The sequence below is a fragment of the Parasteatoda tepidariorum genome, chromosome 2 (assembly GCF_043381705.1).
Source record: "Parasteatoda tepidariorum isolate YZ-2023 chromosome 2, CAS_Ptep_4.0, whole genome shotgun sequence".
In the NCBI taxonomy this organism is placed as follows: domain Eukaryota; kingdom Metazoa; phylum Arthropoda; class Arachnida; order Araneae; family Theridiidae; genus Parasteatoda; species Parasteatoda tepidariorum.
Genome location: NC_092205.1, coordinates 54,738,362 through 54,762,924, shown reverse-complemented (window position 1 = coordinate 54,762,924; position 24,563 = coordinate 54,738,362). Strand labels below are relative to the sequence as shown.

Sequence of the window (24,563 nt, the reverse complement as noted above, 5' to 3'; positions counted from 1 at the left end):
GATGATTTCATATTACAATTGAAAGTGCAGTGCGCCAAAAAAAATGGAGCACATAGAATGACTTTTGATCCAATGATCGGATCTTCACTTTCTAGGACTCATTGTTAATTAATAAATGCAAGCGATGTTTTAAGTTACGAAATCAGACGCAAAAACGTACTGAATACCTTTTTTGATGGATTCAGATTTCTGACCCCCAAAATATAGGGGGTAGCCACAATTCAGAAAATATGGTCCCAATTGTTTGATCAGGAGAGCTCTCCAAAGTTTAATAAAAGGTATATTTATTATTTTATTTAATAATGGTCGAAACGATTTTAAATTATAAGGTATATAATTTATTACTTCATTTTAACGAATGTAATTTCCCATGGTAAAATACAAAACTTATTTCTATTCGATCGAATAGTTCCCGCGAAACTGAATTTCGAAAAACTCATATTTTCAAAACGTAATTTCTCAGGAACTATTCGATCGACTTTGAACAAGTTTCTTATTTTACTATGGAATATTACGTTCCTTAAAATGACGTAAGAACTTGTATACCTTATAATTCAAAATTCTTATTCAATTAAATAATTAAAATTGTCTGAAATTCATATTTTGCAGGGACTTATCTTTGGATAAACGAATTTTATAACTCAGTGCAAATATTTTTCAATTCACTTAAAAAACTTTCGAAGTATAGCAAAATACGCTAAAATTAAAATTAACATTAAGGGATCCAAACCTAGGACATTTCCTGACCAAACTATTGGACCAAACTGTTTCCCTGATTGCGGCTGCCCCCTATATTTTGGGGGTCAGAATTCCGAATCAGTCGAAAAAAAGGTATGTTTATTCAGAGAGAGTGCGTTTTTGTGTCTGATTTCTAAACTCAAAATATCGTCTTCACTTGTTAATTAGCATATTTGAGATCACCCCTTCGAGTCATTGAGTTCTAGAACGTGAAGATCAAAAGTTTTCAGGGCGGTCCGTTTTTTTTTTCTGGCACTGTACAGTAAAAGGAAAAAGCATTAGATTTCTGATTATATTTTGACGTAGGTACATAATGCATGCACTGGGAAAAACATATTGTCAAAATTACCAGAATATAATAAAATTAACCATGTTTCTGGCTCTATTGGGGACGGACCAAAAAACCAGGTAATTTTACCAAAGAGCTTTGGTAATAACGTTTTGCTAAAATTAATAATAAGAACAATCAATTAAATTTATAAAATTAACATGACTTTTAATAGCATGCTGTTCAGTAGTAGGTAAAGTAAAACTAGGTAATTTAAATCGAAAATCGCTAGTTTTAACAGTGCTAATATAGTTTGAGATTACGTAAAAAGTTCATTTTTTTCACCTCTACTTTATTTAACAAACATTTGCTAACATATTGTTCCCTATGAAAGCTGTAAGTTAGCATCTACCAGCATTGGAAATGATGGAAAAATATGCATTTGTAAATCTACAAACGCCTCGACAAGGCTGAACTAAATCAGTAACTTAATTGTTACTCAATATCTGCTACATCAGGGTAAATAAAATTACTGCATCAGGACTGCCTCCATCCTAAAATGGATGCGTAGAAGTAGCGGATTCAAATTCCACCATCAATTTACTTATATTAATTATTACGCCCAAATACGCACGCTTGTGTGACCATTACAAAGCTCAGCTAATACGCCATGGAATTATTTGAAAATTATTTTTATTATTATTTTGTTGGGTTAAATCGGAAAATTTTTTATAAGAAAACTTATTGCTTTGCTTTATTTTATATTCCTAAGTTTTGTTAAATGTCACTGAAATCTTTTTGTTTAATATTTTTTTACAACTTCAACCATATTCTATAAAAAATTCCAAATCAAATCAGAATCAGAATCAAATCAGATAAGAAGTATCAGCACCCTGGGTGCATCATCCAAAAAATTTATTTTACGGTAAAATCTACTTTTACTGTAAAATTTTATATTGTATATTATATTTCTATCTGGATCTTTCATAGTGTATGTAGTTTTTATATACGTCTTATTTCAATGAATAATCAGTAATTTATAAACTAATAATACAAATGTCTATTGAAAGGAAAGTTAGGAATTGTCAATTGAAAGAATTCAAATAAATTTCCATAAAAAAACGAAATACAGAGTGATAAAACCTGTTCTCTATTTGTATGGATACAATTCCCGTCAACGAGTAAAATAACTTCTCATTTATTTTTTGTTAGTGTGTCACGCTTTCTACTATTCCTAAGTCTAAATTCTGTTTAAGTTACAGAATTACGTTGTTTATTTTTCAAATTTACTCTGAGAAAGAAGTACGATCAAAACAAACTAAATAATGGTAAAACATACCGTATTTCTGGCTCTATGGGTAATTTTTATCGAAGCGCTTTGGCAATAATTTTTGTAAAATTAACCAAATATATATTTTTATAATTTGTGATAAAATTAATTAAATGTGGTAAAATTAGGCAATTGATACCTGAACCTTAGAGTATGGCATAAAAACCATTTATCCGGTAAAATGTATTTTTAGGTTTTGCATTATTTAGTAAATGTGTGATAATACAATTTTAAAATCTAAATGTCCGATAAAACACCTACTTGATGAAAGAAAGAATTACTAGATGAATGGTATAAATATCGTATATACCATAATTATATAGTATTTTTAACAGAAATGTCAGTACATAAAATACGGTAATTTTACCAGAATATTTCATTTTTTCACCTTGCAGGATATTAAACGCTTTACGCAGTTGAAAATCTAATCATAGATTTAAATTCCCTTTCGTGAAAATCACTCAGGACAGCTCTTCATCTACTGATCTAGATTTCTGGATATCGTTCCAAACTTTGGAAAATTCTAATAATCAATTTAAAGGTTTTTCTAGTATTCCATCTTTTTTCCAATGTTTGAAAAAAATATTATAATTTCGACATATCGCAACTCCCGCCTAACATGTTTTTATCTCCTTTCTAGCAATAGCTAGTTCAAATTTCTTCCTCTTCTCTTACTGGTTAAATCATATTCGCATGAATTTGCCTTGTTACTTCTCTACTGTCATTTAGTGTTTAGACACTGAGAAAGGTTTTTCTTTACAGAACCGATTTTATAGTATGTCCATTTATCTGTGCATTATCACGGTGTTTTTCTTTTCATATCTTAACTAGTTTTTTTAAATTTGTAATCAGTTTTTTATTATACAATGACTTTTTTGTAAATAACTTATTCTAATCATAGATTTTGTGCAAATCCCTAACTAGACCAGTTACTATTTACATTCGCTTGTTTTTTCTTCTTCTAATTTAAATTTTCACGTGTTGTCAGGCACAATTTTCTTACAGTCAACACGGTAAAAAATTCTGAATCAAATCATATTAAAAAGTACTGGCACTACATTTTATCGCAAAATCTGATTTTTCTGTGAAATTTTACAGTGCAAAATATCTGATTCACCATAATTTTTACTGCAAGGATGCGATAAGAATAAGATGATAAGAATAAAGTGATGAAACAAAGAAAAAGGAGTCTATTATTTAAGAGCTTTTTTGGTGAAAAATCATTTTTTGGGCAAAATTTAGTGTTATTTGCTTAGACGAACCTATCCAAAGTTTATGAAAAAATTTACGTATTAAAGAATTTTTAAAAACTTCAGTGCGAGTAAAATAATATATTAAAAGTATTCTATTTAATGGGAAGTTTTGAAGAAATTACAGTGACTAATACAGATGCATTATCCATGAATTTTCGAATTTCAATTTTGTTTATTTTTCAAACTCATCATATACATCAGAACTATTTATTCTATCTCGATATGTTTTGTTAAGATGAAAGATAATATAATCCTCTAAAATATAATGCCTCCAATTTTAATACTGTCTTTTTTTTCTTTTTTTTTTATATTCTTAAAAAATTCCTTTTTCCGAAATTGGGGTAAAAAGATGATGCGTCTCCAGCTTACCACTTGATAGTTGCTGATTTCAACATTAATTTTACATTAAATACTTAATATTCTTTTCATTAAAGTTTTTTAAAACAGGTTTATATTTTTATGCTCTTAAATGACTTAAATAAAATAATTTAAAGCATGGGATGCAATTTTTAAGCGATTTTAAATTTGCTTTTAAATAACTGTGCATGTATGTATGGAACATACAAAAGTAAATATATTTTAAACGTACTTTTCCCTACACTGATTAAAATGTATGATCAGAACTATCGAGTTGGGCTAAAATTTATAATACTTCTGGTTATATACTATAACACCAAGAAGTTTGGTAATTTTTATAGAAAGGCTTTGTAAAATATGATAAAACTTAGTATTTTTATCATGATACATTAGATACTTTAGAATATAATATAAAAACTATTTATTCGACTAAATGTACTTTTCAGATTTATATGTTTAACTAAATGTGTAGTAAAAACAACTATAATTTTGAAAACCTGAAATTTCGCTAAACCATTACCATATAAATGGAAAAATAACAAAATTAATAGAGTACATGCCATCTAATTTTTTTAACAGAACTGCCATTACCATGAAATGAAATCTTTTTACCAGAATTTTTTTTTACCGTGTAGGATAACATTTCTATTGGTAGTTTTGATATGACCATCTTAATTTAGAACTTTTATCTAAAAAGGCATTATTTTAATTCCCTGAAATAGCTTTCATATTTATACAACTGTTTTTAAATAACTACGCATACATATTAAAAAGGACATTTAATAGCAAATAAATTTTAAAGATTCTCTTTTTTAAGATAGCACAGCTAGTATTTCCACTTTTCCTTTTTATAAAAAGGTTTTGATATATTTATTTTGCTCCATAAGTAGTTAATATTTTTTGTAACTTTCTTTGGCAATACCATTGGCGTTATTTTTCAGTTTGGCGCTTTCAGGGAATTCCCGAGAAGTAACCCTTTCTTTCGCGGGATGCACTGTGGGACAAATCTCTTTAGCGTCTGTTCCGGTAGCCAGATCGATCGCATCAACTAAAGAAATGTATGATGACGTCATACTCCAACTAAACTATCACAAAGGTCACTGGGTTACCTCTACAACAGTGTAGTTAGAGCGTCTACCAAAGACAGAACTGGAAGGTTCTACTTTCCGGTATCCCTGAATTGATTACTTGCTTTAGCATGGGAAATACCAAGTTGCGTTTCACGTATAATGTATGAGACAAGTTTTAGGACATTTTCTACTTAACATTTCATTTTTACAAAACAGATAATAGCTTGTTGTTTAAAGTAAAAAACTGTGATATAATTATGCTATTTTTTTATTAAACTCCGGTACTGTTAACGCAACATTGATCAATAACTGTAATTTTATTTTTTTTAAAAATCATATATTGAAATAATACTAAGTTTATTAAACAGTTTTACTAAATTTATTATCTGATGCTTCGACTAGGCATTTTTTTTAAAAGTGAACGATTAAAATTTTGGGAAGAGTGATGAAACACGTGCTATTTTAAAAAAATAAAGTATTTTTATTCATTAAAATTATACTGCTATACATTATGCTTTGCAAAAATTAAAGATGCTTTATTATTGTAGTGGTAGTGAATGCGTTTTAGTTTTATATTTTAAATTATTTAATTGAATTTTAAACCAAAAGAGATTTCAATTTTATATTTTTATTAATTTTACATTTTTATTAATTTTACATTTTTATTAATTATTATATTTTTTTTTTAATTTTATATTTTTATTAATTTTACATTTTTATTAATTTTATATTTTTATTAATTTTATATTTTTATTAATTTTATATTTTTATTAATTTTTTCATATTGTACTAAGGAAAATATGACTGTCTTTATTTATTTATTTGTTTTAATTTCCTAAATACTTGAAAAATATTTCTGACATATTCGGTATCGTATGTTCTAATGTTATGAATGAAAAAAAAATAATTATGTAGAGTCCAATACTGATTCACTTTCATTTAATTTTGGTGGAAATAAAAAGAACACGTATTATATAGTTAATATATGAACATATTAATATAGTTAGAGATTACAATAATTTAAAAAGTTAAAGAAAAAAAATAATAAGCAGATTCATATCGTAATGACTAATTTTTTCATAAATAGTCTATACGTAAAATCTAAATGTAACTGCTTTAAATTTAATTTAACAAATCACATTACAAGCTGTAGATTTACTAAACTAAATATTACTCAAATTTTTGAATGAATTTTTTTACAGAAGGATTACTTACTTTTAAAATTTTTCATTTACTGTTTTTTTCTTTTTTCTCTATTTAATAACAAAATTAAATCCTCGTACGTCTAGTACATTCTTATTTATTTTTTTTTCAAAAATTAAATTCCAACTTCCAATTCCATTTTTTGCTATAATCGATCATTTTATAGGAAAATGACATAAATGAATATTTGGAAAAATATTATTCTACTCACAGTACTACGCAATATTTTTATTTCGTAGATAAAAAATTAATAAATTGCTAAACAATTAGTATTTAAAATAAAAGTGCTTTGTTTTGCGAACATAAAATATTCCAAAAAAAAAAGTCATGACTACCTTTATTTTTGGAATTTGATTGATTTCACTTAGTCAAAAATTGAATAAATTGAAACATAAATCACAATAAAATTTATCTTTAATAAATATGTGGATACATATCATTGTATTATAAACATGTAGCCAGATACAATTAGTTTCAAAACAGCATGGCCGATGTATTATACAATGCTTTGTTCAAAGTAAATGAACAAAGCATTACGCGTTCCTTTAGTTGACATTATTTTACAGCAAAATAAAATAAGCAAATATAAACGAACATGAAAGAAATTAGGAATGACAGGGCATTTAGGGTATTATTACACTGTCCACAGAATTTTTTATTTATATTTTTGTTTTGTTTTATATATCTAAAAATGCTTTAAATTATAAAAAATGCCCTTATTAATATTAAACATGACTTTAAGTTCGTGAGACAAATTTAAAATAATTTTAACTTGTAGGCACAAATTCAGGAAAAGACAGCTATCCACACCTAGTTGCCAGGGAATCCTGAAAAAAATAATAATTATACATAAAATTACATTATATCTTTAATAAATAATACCATTAATGTATAAAAATGTGATATGTAATAAATAAATGCGATAAATAAAATGCTGTTTGCGGCTTATCACAATAGTGTAGTTTGTCCCCATATACTTCAAATCCTTACGAATGGGATAAATACTTTTTAGTTTTAAGCTTACAATGACTTCTTAAAATTAAAAACATAATAAAACATAACAATATGGCAATTAATATATTAAATTTATCTACAACTTTTCTGCATAGCTTAATAATAATTATGCAATTATTAAAATTATTACAATAATTATACAATTATTATTGTAAAAAAACACAAGTTTATCCCACCCCTCTCATGATGCAAAATATGTTTATTAACGATAAAACAATTTACAGAAATTAATTGTTTGATTTTAATACCTATTTAAATGCCTGTCACATTTACATTTACTTATTTATACATCGATATGTATTATTTGCCAATCAGATATCTGATTATTCACTTACCCATAAGGCATTTGTTTCTGTCAAAATTATATTTTTACTGGTTATAAGAAATCAAATATAATTTTCAAAACTGTTTTTTTATTTAAATTATAATAGTTGAATGAGCATTAACTGAATAAACTTCTAGCAAAACAACCGAATGAATAGATAAAATATTGTCCAACACTTCAATTAATATCAAAGCATCATGGGAGAATACCTAGGTAACTAAAATGGAGTTAAAATACGAGTCGAATTTTCAGGGAAGTCGCACTTTTTTCCCTAAAATACCACCTACAATAAATACATTTGCGCATGATTGTCCGTAATTAATTTATGTTTGCCGGACGTTATCGTGTCGTTTGCTGTAAGCCAAAACAAATTTTTAAAAAATTTCGGTACGTTAATGGAAGAAATTTAAAAAAAAAAGAAGAAAAAAACATCTTTTAGGTTGACAGCATACGGTGTATCTTAGTTTTCGGGTCTACAACTAACACAATAACAAGGATGTTAAAAAGTTTATCTTATAAAATGCTTAAATTTTATCTTATAAAATGTTTATATGTATTGTTTTGTTTCCATAAAATTTGCTTTAAATACTCAAGCGTATAGAACACTTTTGAAGTTTACTAAAACAAGTTATTTCAAAACCATGCAATAAAAAATTTCGGATCAAACTACGATATAAATACCGTCACTCAGAATCGGTACATTTTACCGTAAAATCCATTTTTACAGTAAAAAGTACAGGTATATTTATTTAAATGTATGTTACGGAACAAACAATCTGTTGCGCTGTAGTTTTTTCCGTAATAATTACCTCACAATCACTGAATCATTCTAATTAAATAAGTATTACTGTAAAAAATACAGTATTATATTTTATGGTAAAAATGGATCTCACGGTAAAAAGAATTTTAGGATTTTTTTGCTTACGGTTCGTACTATCAACCATCAATTTATGATCATCGATATATCCAAACTGGTTTTGATAAATCGATATTACTCAATCATTGATTTTGCGGATTTTATTCAAGTGCATTGCTTTTACCTTACCTTAATATTGATTTGAGGTCATCTCACTATTTATGTTTTCTTTTTTATTTCTTTTTGACACGGATTTAAAAATTATTTATTAAGATGGAAGTTATATAATATCGTGCATTTGAACGAAAATTAAGTAAACATACTTAGGAAAGTTTTTCTTATTCAGTATGAAATCAAGCAATTTATTCTTCTTCTTCCTCTTCTTCCTCTTCCTCTTCGTCTTCTTCCTCTTCTTCTTCCTCCTCCTCTTCTTCCTCTTCTTGGGCAGGAGGTGGAGTGGCTTCTCTAGGAGGAGAGGGTTCTGGGTCCAAACCAAAGCCAGGTGGCTCTAGATCCAAAAGATCGTCGTCTTCGTATGTTCTGTGCTCAATCACTTCCTTGACTTTGGGAGCAGTTGGATCCCATTTGGGAAGAGCTTTTGGACCACGTTCTTTAAATTGGTTCATTCGCTCGGCCCAAGTTTTTTCATGTATATCCTTTAATGTTGTCTCTAGGCCCTATTTGTAGTTCATAACATATTTCAATTATTTAGAAAAGCATATATAAATCAAAATTTGTTTAAGATTAAAATAAATGAGATGTTCAGGTTTCAGTGAGGCAGTTTTTCAAAATTTTGCAGAGAGAAAATTTATTTTACAGTAAAACTATCTTTTTAAAAATATCCAAATATTTTATATCCAATTTTTATCCAATATTTTTAATTTCCAAATTTGAGACTTTTTGAAAATATTTTTTTCTTCCAAATATTTTTCATTTTTATTAAAATATTTTTTCGGATATAGCTGGCTCTGATATGAACCTAGTTGAATTTGCACTTTATGGTACAAAAGGAAACTATTGGCACTTACTTTGTACTTTATAGTTCTTAAAAAATATAAATTATTTTGCAAAGATTTGTTTTTTTTTTAATAAATATTTTTAAGGATCTTATATTTATAAAAAAATACGTTTTCGAATAAAAATTATCAATGAAATTGATGAATTGAAAACTTTATTGTTTGATTATTTGATTGATGAAAAACTTTAAAGCTTACATTTTAAAGCTGGTTGGAAATGAGTAAGTCCAACCGTTTATGTAGAAAATTGCATTATAAAAAATATTCAGTCATTGCATGTAAACATATAATAATTTTAATTTCTATCAATTTAAACTTAGTAGTCTAGATTTGAAAAATATTATTACATAAAATAATTTTTTTTAAACTGAGATAATAGAATGGAACAATTTGAATTTAACTGAAAAATTTGAAGAAAAAAAATTTAAATAGAAATGTTAATAATTGCTTGAAAAATGATAATATATTATGTTCGGAAGTGGCCCAATTTCTAACTGTTGGTTAAAGTTGAATAAAAAGTACCAAGTAGCAGAAATGTGACTGCTACTTAGCAACCTTATACAGTGATATGCCTAAAGTTTTCTACAAAACTGCAGTTAGCACATTTTGCAATTGGGCAACTCACATATTGATAACTAAATTACATATTATGCGTTGGAATATTTTAGGAATTCCTTTTCAATCTTATTGAATAGCAGCTCAACAGTTCTAAAGCGGATTTTAAGGAACATTTATTGATTTTTAAATAAATATCATAAGGAATTTATAAGAAAGAATGAAGATTAAATAAAAACTTTTTGGATTTTAATGCTTTAAACTATTTATATACATTTGAAGTAAAAAGATCTTCAAAAATGTACGGGAAACCAGTTGCATTTATAATCCTTAAAAAACAATATTAAAATTTACGAAGATACTTAATACCTAATCAGATTATTAGTGTCAAGTAATTATTTTTTTTAAAATAAATTACACAATGGCAATAAAATAACCGTTATATTGGAATTAAAATAGCACAATCATATACAGTTAAACATAATTGTTTTAATAAGGTGTAAAGGCATATTTTGTTTAACAAAAAAGTATTTTAAACACTTTCTCAAATACGAACTCATGCATAACAGCTTAAATCAGGCACTTATGGGGCTTAATATTTAATAGAAACTGAATTAAATTGGAAGTATACTGCATGTATACATGCATTTGAAGTTATATGAGAGTTCTCATGCATTTTGAGCTCATAAAATATATATTAAGTGTTTCTTTTTTTTAATTTTTTATTTTTTATTGCCATTTCCAAGTAGGTGGGAAAAATATTGACTGACCTTAAATTGCATTAACAAAAACTCCAAAAATATAACTCTTTAAAATACTATTTGTATTAAAATGGTTGATGCAAAAATGTGATCAAACCAAAAATCACTTCAAAATATGTTTCAAAATTGTATGAAGAACAAAAGTTTCAAAAATAATTAAAACAAAACATATTAATTTCAAAAAATACAACAAACAAAATTCGTTGAACAAATAATGCGTATACTCAAAAAGTAATCAAAACACAAAAATACTTTTTCACGTAACTCTCGATGACTCGAATATTCGTTAAGGTAAGGTCTTTCATTATCGCTAAATTTTCATTTGAAATTTATATTATTTGCAGTAGATTAAACCATTTTTCTGATGAATCAAAACATTTAAAGTATTTTCTAGCTAAAGATTAAAAAAATTCAAATATCATAGAAAAAAGTTATCTATCAGGATAAATTGCTTGGCTGTGCATTTATTGTGATAACTAAATCCTGAATAGAATTCCTGGAATAGAGTAAAGGCCACTAGAAATATAGCAAAATATGAAAGCCATCTAAAGCTACTTCTTTATAATCTCTGGATTTTGAGTATCATTAAGTGTGTAATCCATGCAGAAAGGTTGTCAAAAAATAAAACGTAGTATTATGTAGTGAAAGATTGCAGAAGCATTTAGTAACTAATCCATAGAGCAAGATATCTGCATACCGTGCACAGACTAGAAATAGAGAGTAAATAGCCCTAACTTAAATTAATGTTCAATAAAAATTTGAACAATTCGAAATAATTTACTCCAATTCCATTTTTAAAAAAGAACTAGAACAATGAACCTTTGCGCGATGTGCCCATGTCCGAAAGGTTGTGAGTTCGATACCAGCCGGCCAAAGACTCCCTGTGTAGTAAATGGTGACTTGTGCATGTTAAATCTGTCGAGTCCCAAAGTCTTCCATATTCCTATAACAAATCAATACCTCTGAGGCTACAAAATTTTAGATTGATCACTTGCTGATTCAGGTCAAAGTAATGATCTGTAGATGAATGAATGGATGTATGAATGGGTCCAAGCTCTAAACGGGCTATGACACGTGTGCGGCTGAATTAATATTCGTTATAGATGGCGCCCTTAAAAAAGAAGAAATTCGCCCTCTACCCTGAATTTTCTTTTGGCAAGCGGCATTAGAAATAACAATAACAAATCACCCTTTTCCACTAGTTAATTATAGAAGGTTTTTATCTCTATATAAGATAAATGCAAGGTGGATTAATTAAAACGCCTTCAACGAAGGCAATATGCTTAAATGCCTGTAGACTTACAAAATTACAAGACTACGCAACTGAACACTGATGACAGTAAATCAGAAATGGATCAGCTGTTCAACGCTAGTCATAAGATAAAATAAGTCATAATAAACAATTTAGAATTAGAATAAGAGAATCTGGCACTTTTTTCGAGTATAGCGACCGAGTTTATCAAATCAAAGTGATGATTAGTCGATTCGCAAACTACTACCACAATTCGCAGTACTTACGAAACTTTTCCCCAAATCTAGGTTCCTATGGTTTTCTTGAGCCATTTGGCCAAACATGAGATTGTTTTCGTTGTTTTTCTCTCCATATAACTCAAATGAGAGTTAATTTTACCCAAATAGTCATCCACGAAGGCCAGATTTTTCCAAATACTTGATTCAAGAGTTCACTTTTTTTCTTGATTGATTTCAAAACAACAAGCCTTATAGAATATTCCTCAGCGAACAGCAATCCGCAATAAATTAATACTTAATATTAATATTTGAAATTGTTATTTCTTAGATACTTTTAACAGTTATTTTAAAATTTTATTAACTGGTTAAAATAAAATTATAGCCATCCTACTCTTAATGGAACAATAATAAAAGGGCAACAGCTTATAAATTTTAAATTTTGAAACACGCTTTATAGTTTTTAATAAAAAATTTATTTATAACTGCTCAACTCAGAGAAAAATTAGAAATTATTTTAAAAAAATATGCTTTTGCAGCTAATTTCATGATTATACTAATAATAAGCTCAAGTGTAGAAAATAAGCTAGTTTAACATGAATGCATTTCTGGATTGTAAATGAAAAAAACCGTGAAACCAGAAGAAAATGCTTATTATTCCTTAATAACAATTCATTTAAAAAATTTTATTAATTTGCTATAAATTTGATGCACTTACTTGCAAAATTTACGTTATAGTTTAAATGATTCAAAAAATTTGTATTTTTATAAATTTCGAGTCATCGAGAGTTTCGAAAATGTCGAGGCGTGGACAACGTACTTGTTTCCCTAAATTTAAACTAACGGAATAAATTAAACATAGGACGATAACAGAAATACTATAACATTCTAATATAATGGGTGTAAACATGCAACCAGTTCATTTAAAAAAGGTAACTGGATAAGAACCTCATTCACTAATCTTTTTTTACATGTTATATTGTTGGAAAATTTTAAAAAAGTTATAATACATTCCGCATTTTGATCAAAAATAAAAATTTGGTTTTATAAAACTAGATGTTTTAAAATTAATATAATTTGAAGTTTTGAATCAAACACAGTTAAAAAAAATTTGATTATGGATTTAAAAAGTTTAATATGGGGCATTTAATTATTAATTTTAAAGACCGTTCTCAAAATTTAAATAAGTTATCTCATAATAATTAAATTAACATTTAAAAAAAATATTTGAGATATGTCAGTAGTTTAATTATATCCATTCAAAAATAAAAATATAAAATAGGGCGAATGAAAAAAAGAATTAGCCTTTTTATTTTTATTTTTCATGTATACATAAAAACTTTATTTATTTTCCCTTTAGCAAATCTTTATAAATTTTGTTATCAAAAACTATATGATTAAGAATTGAAAAACTAAAACTGGAAATTTCCAAACTTAAACCTGCACTGTTTAACTGAAGTATAGTAAAAAATTATCGGAAATATTTTCACTTGATGAAGATTTTAATTGTTAAAAATTTAAAAATAATAATAAACGTTATTCTTATTGTTGCAAACATTATTCTTATTCGATTCTTATTCTTTATTATTCTTGTTTTAATTTCGAAAAAAATAAAAAAATTATTAGTTTATTTACACAAAACACAAGGGAGACAATATATACAAGGCAAACGTGTCTATAGGATGCACAAATCTAAAACTACATTAATATTATTTTATAGAATTTGAGTTAGGGTTTTCGAAATAAGGTGAAGAAAACCTAATGCTAAATCTATTTTCAAATACATACACCGTCAAATAATTGTTTCTTGTCAACATACGTCCTCCTGTCCACTCGCCTCTCAAATTTGCTTGCAACATGAATTTTTGGCTAAGACAAAACAAGGAAAAACATTTAGACACAAAACTAAAGTAATAAAAAGAGTGTGACAATGAAATTTAAACATTTTGGTGTCGTTTCAATAATTAATAAATTACAAACCAAAACGGATCGCAATCTATTGGCAAAAAAAGTTTTATTTCAGAAATATTTTTGACAGATAAATCACCAAAAAAACCATTTTAAAGAAAAACATCTTAATATTTAGATATTATAACTAAGTCGCCCCGGATTTTCGATGACATTAGCATTTTTTGATTTAGTTCTTCTTTTCGGGCACTTTTTGCATTTTAGAGCATTTTCTAAGTATTGGGGATTATTCTTGTATCTGTTTTTTATTATTTCTTTTGCTTTGAGTCATCTTATTACATTAAATGTAATAAAAAAATTGTTTATGACTCAACATATTTTCCATTCTTTGTCATTTTTGCATATAGCATTTATTACAAAATTTTATGAACATTAAAAATGTATTGCATTGGTTTATTTGCTATGACTTAAATGAACATAACTTTAAGGAAAACAAATATTATATAAATTTATTATTTTTACTTAATAGGGCATTTTTTGAACGTTTAAGGGAAACTTTTGTATTTCAATGGTATTTTTTTTGCATTCTTAATGGTATTGTTCTTGTTTTTTAATGGTATTTTTGCAATTTTAAGGCTATTCTATAAATTTTTACTTCATGAAAGTGGTTTTTTAAATCTGGCGGTTAATTATTTTTAGAATTCATCTTTTAATATTTACATTTTACAAACTTTTCATTTTGTAGGACAAATTATTTTAGTTTAAACAAAAAAAAATTTAAAAAATACAATAAAAAATGTCAGTATTTTATGATTAGATAGTTTAAGTCATAATAAACATATTTTTGAAAACGTAAAGTAAGTTTTATACCTTAAAAGTTTCCACAAAAGCCTAAAGTCAGAAAAGTGCCATCCTAAACATATATTCATAAGTAGAGTGTGAGTATTGATAAGACATCAAAACTACTTCATTGTCACACTTGAATCATTTTTTCACACCCACTTACGCTTTCAAACCATGACTTCTTATCACCAAATGACCTCCTATCCAACCGCCGCTCATATTTGCTGGCTACCAAAATCTTCGGCTTCAGGTGGTATGGGATGATAAATGGATTAAAATGAAGGTAAAATGGGTAAGAGGTTAAAAGGTAAAAATAAGTATGCTTTTGAATTAGATATGTATACATTTAGAATTGTTAATGCATGTTTGTACATTAAAAAAGGTTAAAATTAATTTTATATTCTATTTATTTTATAATTTTATATCCTTTGTCGCCATTTCCTATTTTATATACAACTAGATGAGGCTAGTAATTTAATTATAAGAACTGTACTAAATTTACTTTAGTTTGAAGTAAATATCACTTACATCCAAAAATATAACTGTATTTATTTTATTGCTTATTATTTATTGAATACATATTTTTAATATATTAAAGATATTTCTGAAATATAAATACGATATAGCTGCTGTGTTTAAGTAAAACTATCCATGTAGTAATTAACAAAAATTCATTAGAATATTTCTTAAGTTTCTCTATACAATATCCCGGTAATGTTTCTTGCATAACTTTAAAAATATCTAAACAAAAATATTCATCTATTTAAAAGCATACCAGAATATTCAGGAAGACAATTATTGTTTCAGTTACGTGAAGTTTTTAATTCAGGGTTAGCAAAGTTAAATGAGAAGTTTGGACTTAATTCCAAATGTTATTTGTCAGGAAATTATATAAGGTTCTTAAGATAAAATTATAAAATAGGATTAAAAGATTAAAATTAGAAAAATGAATGGGATGAAAATTTATAAGAAATAGTCATACTCAAATGAACGCAAAATTTTAAATTCTAATACTAAAATTCATTTAATTTAGTGAAATAGGTGAGAAAAAACAATAAGTATAACCTCTTACTAAAATATTGTACCAACTGGTGTAATAGAAACATCATATTGTGACATCAGAAATATTATAAAAACATAATATCAGATATTTTAAATGGAATACAAGAATTTAACAATGCTAAAATTTTTAAAGCTACGTTAAAAGCTAGAATTTTTAGTTTGCATTTAAAATCCTTAGTAAAAAATTTAAGCCTTTCTTATAATTTTATAAAGACATGTAAATATTGAAAGGCATATAATAAAAATAATAAATAATTCAAATCGATCAAGAAAGGTTCAATAAATATTCAGGATCAAAAAACATTCAAGATCTCTTAGAAAACTATAATACACGCACGATATTTATTTATTTTTTATATTTATTCCTTTATTTATTAGTTTAAGCAACTTTTTTCCCTTAAGACTCGTAACAAATCTACGTTTTGTAGAATTAAACATTCAGTAGTAATTTGTATGCCTATAGGTTTCCTTTAAGAAATAAGAACTTTAAGAATAACTTTCCGTTAATAGATAAATTAATAAGTTTTATTTACTGCATATACGCTGCAAGTATATAGAACTCATAAAAAAAGTTAAAAATTCGCGAACACAAGGAAAATAATAAAGATTAATGAAAAGAGAAGGAAAAAAATATTAAAATAAAATATTTTTAAAATTTATTTAAACAAAATTTTACTTAAAAAGAAATTTAGTTAAAATAAAAATAGATGTTATGTAATATCCTTAATAAATATATATCCTTATCTTTTCAATATTCTTTATTATTTTGCATGCTTTTTTTATATTTTTGACTTATTTAAAACGTGGTTAATTAACAATTAACATGCATTAAAAACCACAATAATCAAAGTATCTAATTTTAAGATATAAAGTTCCATTGTCTTTAAACTAATTTTTTAACATTAATTTAAATACTCAAATATTTCTGATACAGTAAATTGTAACTTGATTTTCATAATAAAATATTATAACTAAACATTTTAGTATCAAATTCCAAAGATAACTTACTGGATATTTTCCTTCTGCTTCTCTGTAAAATTAAAAAAATAACAGTTAAAAACATTTTATAGCTTTATTTAATATAGTTTAACATTTTTTATATTGCAAGCAAATAACACTAACAAACAAAACCAATAATAATATAATAATTACTTACGCAGGATCAATTCCTTTTTTAAGAGCCTTTTGTCTGTTAATTTGTTTTTGCCTTTCAGTAAGTTCTCTCAACTATGAATAAAACACACATGGAATTTTAATTGTACATAAATGTTTGAAGTAAATCAAATTCACATTCAAGTATTTTAATGAAATATTTTAAACCCTATTATTGTAATAAATTAGTTATGATTCAAAATCAAGCAATGAACCACTATTCTTTAATAAAAATGCTCTATACTAAACAGAGTGTCAAAATTTAAAACAATGTCTTTATCGAACTTAATTTTATGAACAATAATCTTATGATAATTTTAACATTACGTCAAACATTTGTGCATAAAATGTTTGACGTAAATCAAATTCTCATTTAAGTTTTTTAATGAAATATTTTAAACACCTATTATAATAAATTAGTTATGATTCAAAATCAAGCAATGAACCACTATTCTTTATTCAAAATGCTCAATATTAAACAGACTGTCAAAATTTAAAACAATGTTTTTATCCAACTTAATTTTATGAACAATAATCTTATGATAATTTTATAATGCTTAACAAATGAGCGATTATTCTTGAATTAATGAACTAGAACATAGTTTACAGCTTAGGTTATGTTATTTCCTAATACTATGAACTTAATTTTATGAATAATAATCTTATGATAATTTTATAATGCTTAACAAATGAGCAATTATTCTTAAATTAATGAACTAGGACATAGTTCACAGCTTAGGTTATGTTATTTCCTAATGCTATTTAGAAGATTATTAATTCTTATTTTAAAATTATTTAATTATAATATTATACAATGCCAACCAATGGTCTACATAATTGGTTATGATTTAAAATATCAGTATTGTTTCCTATCATTATTAAGTTAATTAATATGAACAAAATATTAAAAGTAAGAATATGATCAGTTAGTTTTAATTTAAGGTATAGCAGCAAAATTTAAACAATCTAAAAATAAAAATTATGCTAATTAAAATTATAAAATGATAAAATTAACATTTATATGAGAAATAACTAATAAATAAAATATGAAATTAAAATAAAAACTCGCTATTACTTATATGTTCCCATGATATTAATTCTAAATTTGTTTGACCTTAGACCCGCTCACTAGGGATGGTCAGAAGTCAAATAAATTTAAGGAGTAACTAATATGAATCAGTTGCTTTTCTTTTGCATAACTTTAAAATAAAAATGAAAATTCAGCTTTCTCATTAAATGATATTACAGTTAGTATTACCATAGTGACTATATGTTACACAAATAAAATAAAATCTAAAATAAAGAATGAAAAATTACGACGACCACATTAACAGAGTTCTTACATCGTAATCTTGTCTCTTCATTTTTTCTTCTAAATCATATTTATCACTTTCTAGCTGCACTATTTTAGCCCAGAGTTCTTCGGCTGTACCACGTAATTTTTCAGATCCAAGCCCTTCAATGTTCAAAGGTTTAACACGATATGTCAAAGCAATTTCCTTATCCTCGGCCAGCTGTTCTTTGGACTTGCCCAACTCGCTGCGAGCTTGTTCAACGTTGCTCATCTAGAAAATAAGAATTAATATGACGTTGTTTCTTTGAAGTATAATTACTAAGTAAAATTTCAAGCTGCTTGATATAAAAATACTTTATTACTTTGTCGAAACCAGCAGGGTGTCCGGCTGCAGGGGTCACAACTCCTCCGTCTTTCTTTTGAATGACGAAGTTTGGCTTGACACCTTCCTTTTGCTTCTTCTGTTCTTCGAGCATGGCTTGCCTTTTCTTCTCAGCGTCTTCTAAACGCTTACGCTTAGCCTCAGCATCCTTTTGTTTTTTCTCGTCCTTGACAAATAGAACTAACGTTAGATAATATCATTGACATAATACGAAATGTTAAAATTGTCATAATATAAGTTGTTAAAATTGGCATTTTATAAATTTTTCACATTATCATGATATAAATCGATACGATTACTTGCTAGAAAATACATAGCCATAGACACCAAATAGAGGCATGACAATTTTAGAATACAAACTGGCCATGGCTACTTGTCTGAACATTTATTCAAAATAGAGTATTCTCTCCCTACGTATGCTCCATTTGCTAAGCAGACATTATAAATTTAGGTTATATTTTGATCTGTTAAGCATTAGAAAGCAGCACCCGGAAAAACTGAGAGATTAACAAATTATATTGAACAGTAATCAATTCACAAGAGCAATAATGAATTCTTTATTATCTGACTATAATTAAAATAGTACTTAAAGTTTCTTGTATCAAAACAATTAACGTTTAAAACATGCTGCATGGAATTTTTAATATAAATACCAGCTTTTATCTATTTATTCATTTTTAACTAAACACGCTATTTTGCTTTTAGGCTATCACTTAATTCATACTGCATTTAAGGTACTCCAAAGATAGAAAATGAGTTTTTAATTCAACAGCATTGCGCAAAATAATGATAATCTACATATTTTAAATTATTCAAGAAAGTATTTTATTTGACCGCCATGGTTTCCATGTAAAGCATGTATCTGCGTATTACGGCACCATTCAGTCAATTTTTATCATTACAATTTTAAATCAATTTAAATGTTTAAAAGAGAGGTTTCGTAAATTCTTTATGCATCAAGTAGTTAAAAGATACTTAAACAATCAAAGTAAAATAATGATAATAATATCAATAAGAGTAATAATAATATCTATAGTATTTATATTACTATAAAAATACTCTTGATATTCATAATAGCATTTTTATTATTATTCTCATTTCTTTCTTACTCTATTATTATTATTATTAATATTATTACTCACAATTTCTCTTTGCCTTTGTTCTTCCTGCTTCTTTTTCAGTTGCATCATTCGTTTCTCTTGCTCGGCTCTCGTTACCTTACGTCTCGCCTGTTATAACAATTATCAAAACATTTTAGTTAAAAAGTTGAAATACTTGAAATGTAAGCAATACATTTGGATAATATTAATGCAAGGAAGATTCTATAGACTCTAAAACATTTAGACTCCATATCGTTCACTAAAAACTGAATTTGTTATCAAAATATAGATATAAAGAAAATTTCTGTGATTTTATTAAATTATAGTATTTATCGGAAGTAATGATTCAACCATGAGATAAATCATAATTAATACAATGAAAAATATCATTTGACTAAACAGCATTTAATCATAATTATAATATGCATTTTGTTAAATCTTAAAAATTGAAAAAAAGCAATTTGTTAAATTAAAACTATTTTTTTTTAAATATTTGACAGGGTAACTAGTAATAATATGCAAATCTTGAAAAGAAGAAAAAAAACTATTTTTTGCGATTACGATTTACTGAGTAAAAATAAATGAAAAGTGAAATTACAAAATAATTAAAAGCTATATTCCACGATAAAATCTAATATTAAATTCAATTAACACAAGAAACAAATAAAAAATAAATAAAAGAAACAACTAAACGAAAAAATTAAACAAAAATGTAAGTTTTATTAAATTACAATGCCACTCAAAAACTACAATAACTCAATGATTGTCATAAAATAATTAATTATTTTAGAAAAAGTATATAATTTAGTAAAGTAAATTAGTTAGATTTAATTAAAATTTAAATTACCGAAATTAACGCACATCGCCCCTCTGCAGATCAATATTTTAAATGTATTTATTTATTTTTATGCATTTTCATTTATACTTATTCATTATTATTTTTTACGGCTTTCGTACGTGATTCATTATTTCTTTAAATCTGTTAGAAAAGCATTGGGCAGACAAATATAAAAAGAAAGGTTAAAAACTACATGATTTTCTACGATAGAGTTTTCCCAATATAGATCTAAAGCAGGATTTCACAATAGTTAAATTAATCAAACGATACTGCTTAACATGTATTATGCATTATTTTTATATATTTTTAATATTTTTTTCTTTAACTTCATCAGATTATATTATCATAGAGTTATTAGCCGCATAAATAAATACACACTCATTATTTTCCTTTTCTGAGCTTTTTTATATGTCCTTATATTTTACATATTTTTTTAAGGTATAAAAGGAAATGATTAATATTTTACGCATTGCCTAAACATTCTGAATGATAACCATAGACAATAATAATAGATTAATATTTCACACATTGTCTAGGCATTCTTTAGAATAAATTATAAAAAGCATAGAAGAATTCTATACAAGGATACGGCTGAGTATATACTATTAATTATTATATTTTAAGATTTTCCTAAGAACAAAAAGCATTTTGTTGAATACAGTCATTTCACACATTACATATATATTTTATATGGCTTACTTGTCGTTCTTTAAGTTTCTTGAGTTCCTCTTCTTCCTTTGATCTTTGTTTCCTCCATTGCTCAATGTATTCAGCCCACATGGCTTCATCTTCTTCCTTCTTCTTCCTCAACTTCTCCTAAAACATTGATATAAAAAATAAATAAACCAACCACAAATTTACTCATGCGTTTTTTGTATACATTTTTTTTTAAATTTACTTTTATTTTATAATTTACATTACATAAGAATAATTGTTTATGTTTTCCCTTCCAAACTGCTAAACAGCGTTTTCAATGTTTTAAACTTTTTCAGCAACTGAAGCAATTTTATAAATATTTGTTTTTTAACCACTCTGTTAAACTTTAGTTTACTTTTTTTAGATTATAATGCTTCATATCATTTCAAATCACGATTGTAATTTTACTTTTTGCTGTTTAGAATTTTTTCACAGGAAACTTAAGAATTTTTCTTGTATCACAAATGAAATACGGAAAAAAGGAATAAAGTATAACTGAGGTATTCGGTTGAAATTGTTTCAATGAATACTTGGATGGATCTTATTTTAGGCATCCCATACTATCAGGTTCATATACGAACAAATATTTTTGCCTGTCTAAGCTACAAGTATCAGCTTTTATAGCTATTAATTTATGCATTATTCTGAATAATCAATGAATGTTCACTAACTTGATTGGTTAGACAAAACTAACAGTGCCTGTTTAATACTATTTTAAATTTATTGCATGTAACTTTTTTCTTTAGGATTAGAAGCTGACTAAAGATCTAAGTTAAGGTATGACACTTTCCAGATTGTTCTATAATAAAAAAATGATACAATAAAGTGGGCTAAAGAAGACAACGAAAAAAATTGAAAAACTATTGATCTAATGAAAAGGAGTTTTCCGTTTTTGTTTTTTAAAGGTTGACAGAGACAAATTTAAAATTATTTATTAGTTTAAGAATTTAGACGCAATAATATCTTAATAGGTGATTTTTCAATTGTTGCAGATTTTTAACTAACAAAATAAGGGGTCAGTTTAATTTTTAAAACATAGTCCCAATTGCAAAAAGAAGTCTGGGCTGCTTAACTTTATTTGGACATTTTGTGCTTGTATACTATATCTCAGTAAATCATTACGCGATTGAAAAATAATAAATTTGAAATTTTGTTTAGCCAAAATATTTTTTTATTATAAATAATTATTTAAATGACTTGAAAACATAATATGCTTTGAATTAAAGGATTATAAATTACATATATTTCTACATCATATTAATTTAAATAATTTTAAAACCCGAAATCATATAATAGAGTATAATGTGATATTTTCTTAAATTTTCTATATCATGTAAAAAGAATTGTCCCTATACTTTAATATTAAGAAGAATTGCAAATATAAAAATAATTTTGAGCATAGTAGTCAAATTATTAAAGCAATATTTTTAAGTTGCTGTTCGATATTATAATTTGAACTTTAATAAAACGAATACGAAGAAAAAAGTATGTTTCTTCAAGTAAGGTTTTTGATTTACTTCGCGACTAAAAGAATCGTTTGCACTAACTATTTAATACACTTAAAGTAATTATGTAACATTGAAATGCATTAAATGAAAATATTATTACTAAACCAAACACTAGTGAGAATGACTTTAATATTTATTTATATGTATCAAAAATACTGCTTTAATTATAAGATTAGTACATTTATTCAAAAGTAATTATTTTAAAAATTAATTTAATACAATAATAATTAATTGTTAATTGATAAATAATTGAAAATGAATTATTAATTAATTGACAAGAATTATTATTATTATTAAAAATTAATAATAATGATCAAAAAGAAAATTAAAAGAAAATTTTTTAAAATAATAAATATTTGCTGACAAAAGAATTATGAAAAAAATAAATTTTTTAATTACGTTTCATTCCAAAAAGGAATTGTGTTATTACAAAAGTGTTTTAAAAGAATTTAGATCTAAAACGTTTTTTCAATTAAAAAGTAACTTTAAAAAAATCTTTATCCTAAAATGTTTTTTAAGCAATAAATGATGGAATAGTTTAAAAAGTTCTTAACCTAAAATTATTTATTATCGAAAAAACTATCTTTTTTTTAAAAAAAAAAGAATTAAAAAATTAATCGATAGTTTTTTCTTTAATAGTAAAAAGAAATATCTTACTTCCATTGCAATTTCGGCTTCAGTCATTTTCGATTGAGATTCTTCGCGACTGTAAATAATTTTTAAAAATGTTAGTTTTGGCAAATAAAAATTACATTTGAAAACATTAAAGAAATTTAAACTTATCTATCAAATGTATGGAATATTCTTTAATTTGTTTTAAAAAGAAAATATGGTTATATTAATTTAAAGAAATGTTTTCTTAAAAATATTATTGTTCTAAAAATATTTTTAAAAAAATCTTCCTCACTCTTTAAAAGCTTAAATCTAATTAAGGACTTTGAAATTCTTCTTCAAATTCTTGGTATAATCCAAATATAAAATGGGCTAAATTTAAGCTGTATGTAAATATAGCTAAAAACCTTGAAAAAGGCAGAAACAATATTTTATACACAGACATAATTTCCGTTCCTTAAATAAGAACCTTCGTAAGTGTCAAAAACAGAACGACAAAAGTTACATAGAAAAGCAGAAGAAACTACAAGCAAAGTACAATAATCAAATTAATTAATCGTAAATTAATCGTAAATTAATTAAATTAATCGTATAATAATTAAATTAATAAATTAAATATAATTAGTTTATTATTTTAAAAATATGAAATGAATAAAAGATATCTAAGTTAGTAAATATGGAGTAGTTAATGATTGACTTTAGAAGAACTGCTTTCGTCGAAATCTTAGATATCGATCTTCATTAAGTTTTAAAATGTCTGAGAGTCTCATAATAATCTTTTTTCGTACCTTACTTCTATTTCTGTGAGATTAGCTTTCTCAATATTACTCTATTCAATCTTATTTTCCTTTGCTGTATCTTGCTTGTAATTTTTTCTGCAGTTCTGTGCCTCTACCGAATTCATTGCATTTCGACACTACAGAAGGTTTTTCCTTTTGAACCAAAATAATTGCAT

General features: G+C 25.7%; 1 protein-coding gene across 21 annotated transcripts in view; it reads right to left on the bottom strand.

Annotated features, from left to right (window-relative positions):
* Window positions 1-6,615: 6,615 nt before the first annotated feature.
* The window catches only part of LOC107454811 (Troponin T, skeletal muscle), a 46,736-nt gene continuing 28,788 nt past the window's right edge, over window positions 6,616-24,563 (bottom strand). For 14 of the 21 annotated variants that reach the window (XM_071177603.1, XM_071177597.1, XM_071177590.1 and 11 more), the window contains 10 exons: window positions 23,654-23,702; window positions 21,492-21,608; window positions 19,997-20,083; window positions 18,835-19,020; window positions 18,522-18,743; window positions 17,183-17,253; window positions 17,035-17,056; window positions 14,002-14,082; window positions 8,738-9,091; window positions 6,616-7,046 (listed from right to left, as the gene is read on the bottom strand). In XM_071177603.1, the coding sequence (XP_071033704.1) occupies window positions 8,777-9,091; window positions 14,002-14,082; window positions 17,035-17,056; window positions 17,183-17,253; window positions 18,522-18,743; window positions 18,835-19,020; window positions 19,997-20,083; window positions 21,492-21,608; window positions 23,654-23,680 (1,128 nt within the window). In that variant the 5' untranslated portion in view covers window positions 23,681-23,702 and the 3' untranslated portion in view covers window positions 6,616-7,046; window positions 8,738-8,776. Of the gene's footprint in view, window positions 7,047-8,737; window positions 9,092-14,001; window positions 14,083-15,127; window positions 15,209-17,034; window positions 17,057-17,182; window positions 17,254-18,521; window positions 18,744-18,834; window positions 19,021-19,996; window positions 20,084-21,491; window positions 21,609-23,653; window positions 23,703-24,563 lie in introns of all 21 variants that reach the window. The other 7 variants (XM_071177608.1, XM_071177595.1, XM_071177606.1 and 4 more) reach the window with 1 other exon arrangement.